Genomic DNA, 5,508 nt, shown 5'->3' with positions numbered 1-5,508 from the left:
TGGATATTAAAGGGTGGCTGCTGTTTGCTGTGGTTTGTGGACAAAGTTCTGGGTGTTTGGTTTTGCTGCCTTGGAGAGCTACCAAGGCTGACAATGACGTCCCCCTCGTGAATGCCTTGTGGTTGCCTCATGGCTGTTGCCTCCTCTGACAGTGGAGTCTATCCCCATCTCCTTCCCCACAGCCTTAAAGCCATGGCAGCACCACAAGCTCCCGGCCGCTCGGGCACGAGAGTCCAGGCAGTAGCTAAACCAGCACCCTGCTCGTACCCAAACCCTCCCTCAGGGCTTGACAGGGGCACCCTTGTGTGTTCAGGAATCCAGGAGCCTCTTTGTTGTCTCTCTAGAGCTCCCAGAGAACTGGACCGATACCCGTGAGACGCTGCTGGAGGGGATGCTCTTCAGCCTCAAGTACATGGGCATGACACTGGTGGAGCAGCCCAAGGGAGAGGAGCTCTCTGCAGCCGCTGTCAAAAGGATTGTGGCCACCGTGAGTGTCCATGCTGGAGCAGAGCCCTGTCTCCTGCTCTTCAAACGAGGCTGTCACTGAGGAGGGTTTCACAAACCGCAGGTCTGGAGGCGGCGCTGTCCATCTGCAGGCTGGGGGTGTTGGGAGTGCAGGTCCAGCCCTTCCAGGGGTGAGCAGGCACCGGGTGGTGTGTGGGAAAATGCAGACAGAAGCACTGGGAAGTCCTTGGGGCCAGCTCCAGCCCACGGATGGGGCACTCTGTGGCAAACTGGTGTGTTGTGTCTCAGCTCTGGTTCTTCTTGATAAGCTTGGGTGACCCTGGGTGTGGAAGAAGCCTCTGACCTGGTGAAATCAGCCTTCCCCAGGGCTGCCTCTTGTCTCGTAAGGTAGGGACAGTGTTTTGAGTGCAGCTGGCACATGACCAAGAGCTGGTGTGCCGCTCCAGGTTCTCCTTCCTGGGATTTGGAGGCTTAAGAGGTTTGGGGGCAGGACAGCTTGCTCCAGTTCCCAGCCAACACAGCCCCCATCCACTGTACCTGCTGATGCAAGAGGGAGCAATTTTCAGCCATCCTCTAGCCCCGAGCTTCCCTGGAGCCCCTGCTCACCAGGCTCCAAGTAAAATTAACGCTTCTTTAAGCCTTTATAAAACTGAATGAGGCAAAACCCCCATTGTACAGTTAACCGTCATAAAACTCAATGGGGTGGCGAAGTGTGCTGGGTAATGACAGATCCTTTCCTGGCTTGTGCTGAGCTAGATGGGAGGGGAGCGCTGACATGAAACGGGAGCCGCCGGCAGAGCCCTTCGCTCTGCGCTGATCAACCGAGAAAGGAGCCTTTAAATAAAGCCCCAGGGCTGAGGCCACCCTTGGAGGGGCAGGAGGTCTGGACGTGGCTCAAGTGAGGTCCCCAGGGAGCGGGGCTGAGGCTGCAGCTAGGAGCGTGGGGGTTGTTTTTGGAGAGCGGCTGGGCAATGAGCTGAGCGTAACCTGAAGGCTGAAAGCGTGAAACTAGTAAATAAGAGAAAGCGGCACTTAAAAGTCTAGTTACTTTTTAAGCTGGTGCCTGACCTTGGCGCGGGAGAAGCTTTGCCACCCGAGCGGGGTTTGAGCACAGCTTGAAGCCAGCTGCTCAGCAGCCCAGTCCCGCAGCACCATCCTGTTCGTGCCGGCATTCCCCTCTGCCCCGGAGCTGGCCCTAAAGACAGAACTCCCCAGGGTGTCTCCGAGCACTCGTGCGGCTCGGCTGAGCGGCTGCTGCTCTGTGCTTTGCCGCGGGGAAATTCTCCTGGAGGTGCTGGGCTGGAAGTGCCCCTGCATGGTTGGGTATGTGTCCTCGTCTCGTTAATGCCAGCAGAAATTACTGCTCCAAAGAAGGAAAAGTGTCAACTGGTGCCTTGTCACAGCTGGTAGTAAATTCAGACTCTGGTATTAATGAGAGCTGTTAATTTACGTGCTAGTTAGCCTGTATCTAGAGTCTCGGCTCTGCCCGCATACCTTTGGATATACCAGCTTGAAGAGCCTGTAACTCACCCCTCCCTCCTTCCCTTCCAAAGGCAAAAGCAAGCGGGAAGAAACTGCAGAAAGTGACTCTGAAAGTCTCGCCCAGAGGGATCGTGTTAAACGACAGCGGAACGAATGAGCTGATCGAGAACATCTCCATATACAGGTGGGTTACGGGAAGTGCTTCGGTAGGCGAGTGCCTCAGGGCCCCTCACCTGCTCCCGTCTCCACCCAGGCTGAGCTGGCACCTCGCTGGTCATCATGGCTTGATGGAAACCAAAAGTGGGGGAAGGAGGGTGGTTGCTAAATTCAAGGTGAATTTATGATAAGAGTCCAACCGAGGGTAAAGAAAGACGTGACGAGCCTGGAGGTCTCGTGTGTGCGGACTGCAGAGTCACAGCCAGGTGCTCCATGGTCACGCGTGGCTTTACTGCCTGTTTTTGGCAATGGAAATGCCAAAGCACCGGGGTGAGTCAATGGTGGAGGGTGGTCAGAGCATCTCTGAGTGGGCAGGGGGCTCCCTCCCCTCGCTGGCTGCTCTGCACCTCTGGTATGTTAGAGAGCTCTGGCACAGAGGAGGGCTGGGACAGCTGTTGAGACCAAATACTGACGTGGGGAGGGTGAGGAGGGATTATCCCAGATCCGCTCCTCTGGCTTTGGCAAGAGGCTGGAGGCAGGTGCAGGCCTGGTGGAACAGAGCTCAGCTCGGATCTGACCCTCTCCATCTCCTCCATCCCTTCTCCCTCTGCATTCCCCCCACTCTGCTTCTGTCCTTCACCTGCTGCTCTGTGCCCCTTTGCTGGACGTGGGATGGGGAGCCTGGGGCTGGGTCACTATCTCTAACCAGACCACTAACCTGCTTACTTCTCTCCAGTTCAAACTAAGCTGTCGCATAGAGCCACTGGTGCTGAGCCCCAGCCCTCCCCAGGAGATAAACCCGCTGCTAAAGAGCAGAGTTGGGTGATGCAGCTGTGCCAAACTCAGGATCGCTGCGCTGATGTAAGAGCAGGCAGAGCCATGGGCCGGGGTTTCTACCTGCTGCCTTAATTTTCCCCAGAGGCTTTAACAGCCGTCGATAAAGCTGTTCCTCCTGGTCGGTGCTTGTGTACGAGGCTCAGCTGGCTGCGGTCAGCGCATCCTGGATTGGCTGTTGATGCGGGGGCTGATTCTGCTCCCTGGAGACACTGGCGCTGGGGGAGTGGGGGTGAAAGCTGAGGTCTGTGTGCGTGAGGGGGGTACCCTTCCCGCTCTGCGTGTGCTCCACCAGTGGCAGTGCCACAGCTTTCCTCTAACACTCTGCTGTCTCCTCTTTGGCTTCTCTGGTCACTGGGGTGCTGCTGGCTTTGGGCTCTTGCCCCGGATCGCTTGATGGGGTAGGATGGGACTATGGCACTGTCACCAGACGTGCCGCTGCCATAAAACCAGCTCACCGCAGAGGTGGGCGTGAGTTACCCTTTCCCTGGAAATTAATGGCCATCGAGTACCGAGCTGAGCGCTGGGGGTTGCTGGAAGGGCCATGTGCCTGTGCAGGCCATCTTCTGTGGCTTCATCACGATTATGATGACTGGCCACGTTGTTTTGAGAAAAATGGGAGAAAGGAGTGAATTTCCAAGTGCCTCTTTAATCCAGACCATGGCTTAGCTCTGGAAAACAAAACAGAGGCCATTGAGCAGAGGCATCCTCACAGGCAACAAGAAACTAACGCAGTGTAAATTCTGAATGTGGCTTTTTCAAGTCCCAGCATCTGCTGGGAGCAGGAACCTGACAGTCTCCTCCCTGCAAACTCTCAGGGGCAGCAAGAGCAGGAGCTGAAGGGGCAATGTGGGGCCATGGGAAGACTTCCACTGAAGTGTCCAGCCTTCTCCTGGGGTTTTCTCTTTCTGAAATTCCTGTTCAATGTGTTGTGTGCCCAGGGAAGCAGCTTTGCTCACTGCTAGCGCCTTTTGCCTTGCTCTAAACCTCTGGGGCTGCTCCAGCCTCTGATCGCCGGCTTCAGACGAGAGACTCAGTCCTGTACGGACCCCTGGGAAGTGGTGGTGGCTGATGCTGAGGGACCCGCTGCCCTGCAGAAGGGAGCTGAGTCCTTGCTCACAGCCTGGTCTCCCCAGACAGGTCAGCCTCTTGCTCTTCCAGAGCCTCAACTGGCCTTTTGGAGTCAGCCCTGCCCTGCCCAGGGGCTGGGAGAGACGCGGCCATCCTGGGGATGCTCCCCTGCGGAGGCTGAGTCTCCTTCCCCGTGTGCTCAGGAGTCTCAAAGCATCCTGTGCTCCAGCTACTGCCAATCTCGGAGCCCGAAATTTGGCCTTTCCTACAGCTTTCCTTGGGCACCTCTGCATCGATTTCTGTCCCTGGTCTGAGCCTCAAGATTAAATCGTAGGCTGAGAACAAGTCCTTCTCTCTCCTTGCAAGCTTATCCTTCAAGGAAAATCCTCCAAGTCGCTCTTCTGAAGGCAGAGCATTTGTCAGGCATAGTCCCAGGCTGGCAGTCTGTCCCTTCTCTGAGCTGTCTGTCCTTTCCCACAAGGTGAAGCACTTTCTTTTCTCTCCTGCCTTTCCATGTGGTGCATGTGGTTCACACAGGGGCTGCGGCAGTTGCTCCGGGCTTCTCTTAGCTCAAGCCGGTGGCATCAGCTCCTCTGCTTTGGGCAGGCGTTGCCCTGAAGCCTGGTAAAGTTCTTGTGCTCCTTCTGCCTTCCCTGCTTGGCCCCGGAGCTGGAAGCGCTGGGGTAGGCACTTGCTGGCAGGTCAGAGGAGGGGTTCATGGATCTCCTTTGCACACAGTGCCCCGGACAAGACGTTTCGTTCTGTCTTTCAGGATATCCTACTGCACAGCAGACAAGATCCACGATAAAGTGTTTGCCTACATTGCCCAGAACCAGCTCAATGAGAACCTGGAGTGCCATGCCTTCCTCTGTACCAAACGGAAAATGGTCAGTCCAGAGGAGGAAGGGGGATGTAGCTGTAGGAGGAGGAAGCAGAGAGGGGCTGCGCCGGTGAGATAACAGCTCTGCCCCTGCCTAGCGAGGGGGAGCGGCTGTGGGAGAGCACCCATCTCCTGCAGCCATCCCTGCCTGCCCGCGGGCAGGTCATCCTGCCATCGCTCTTGAGTGGGTGTAACTCCGGGCTGGATTCAGCCCTTTGCTTTGGCAGGTAAAAGCCTTTCAGTCCCAAGGTCTGGGGCAGGGTGAGAGGACCTAGCCCTGCACTGGCACCTAAAACCCCCCCTGCCATGCTGCGGTCCCAGGGATTCTTCCCTGCTCAGCATCCACTTCCTGAGGCTGCTGGAGCTGGTCTGAGCCCGGCACGTGGAGAGGCTTTGGCAGATGGGGAGGTCTCCAGGGAGGCTGGCAGCAAGTTGCCCAGTGGCGGCCTCATTGATGGGAGGCATGTAGCCAGAGGTTCTGGGCTCACCGCCCTGGCTTCCTTCCACTTTTTGCTGTTGAAGCTCCTTGTCTAAATTTTTAGCCGCATCTTTGCAGGACCAGCGCAGGGGACCCCGCTGTGCGCCGAGGAACAGAGACCTGTGTGTAGAAAATGGTTTCT

General features: G+C 56.8%; 1 protein-coding gene across 1 annotated transcript in view; it reads left to right on the top strand.

Moving 5' to 3' along the window:
• The first annotated feature begins 391 nt into the window (after positions 1–391).
• The window catches only part of LDLRAP1 (low density lipoprotein receptor adaptor protein 1), a 13,116-nt gene continuing 7,999 nt past the window's right edge, over positions 392–5,508 (top strand). Inside the window, exons 1-3 of the mRNA XM_010132478.1 lie at positions 392–487; positions 2,019–2,131; positions 4,781–4,895. Of these exons, the coding sequence (XP_010130780.1) occupies positions 392–487; positions 2,019–2,131; positions 4,781–4,895 (324 nt within the window). The remainder of the gene's footprint in view (positions 488–2,018; positions 2,132–4,780; positions 4,896–5,508) is intronic.

The sequence above is a fragment of the Buceros rhinoceros genome, unplaced genomic scaffold (genome assembly GCF_000710305.1).
Source record: "Buceros rhinoceros silvestris isolate BGI_N320 unplaced genomic scaffold, ASM71030v1 scaffold16843, whole genome shotgun sequence".
Lineage (NCBI taxonomy): Eukaryota > Metazoa > Chordata > Aves > Bucerotiformes > Bucerotidae > Buceros > Buceros rhinoceros.
The sequence above is the reverse complement of the archived record's forward strand: the minus strand, read 5'-3'. Positions and strand labels throughout refer to the sequence as shown.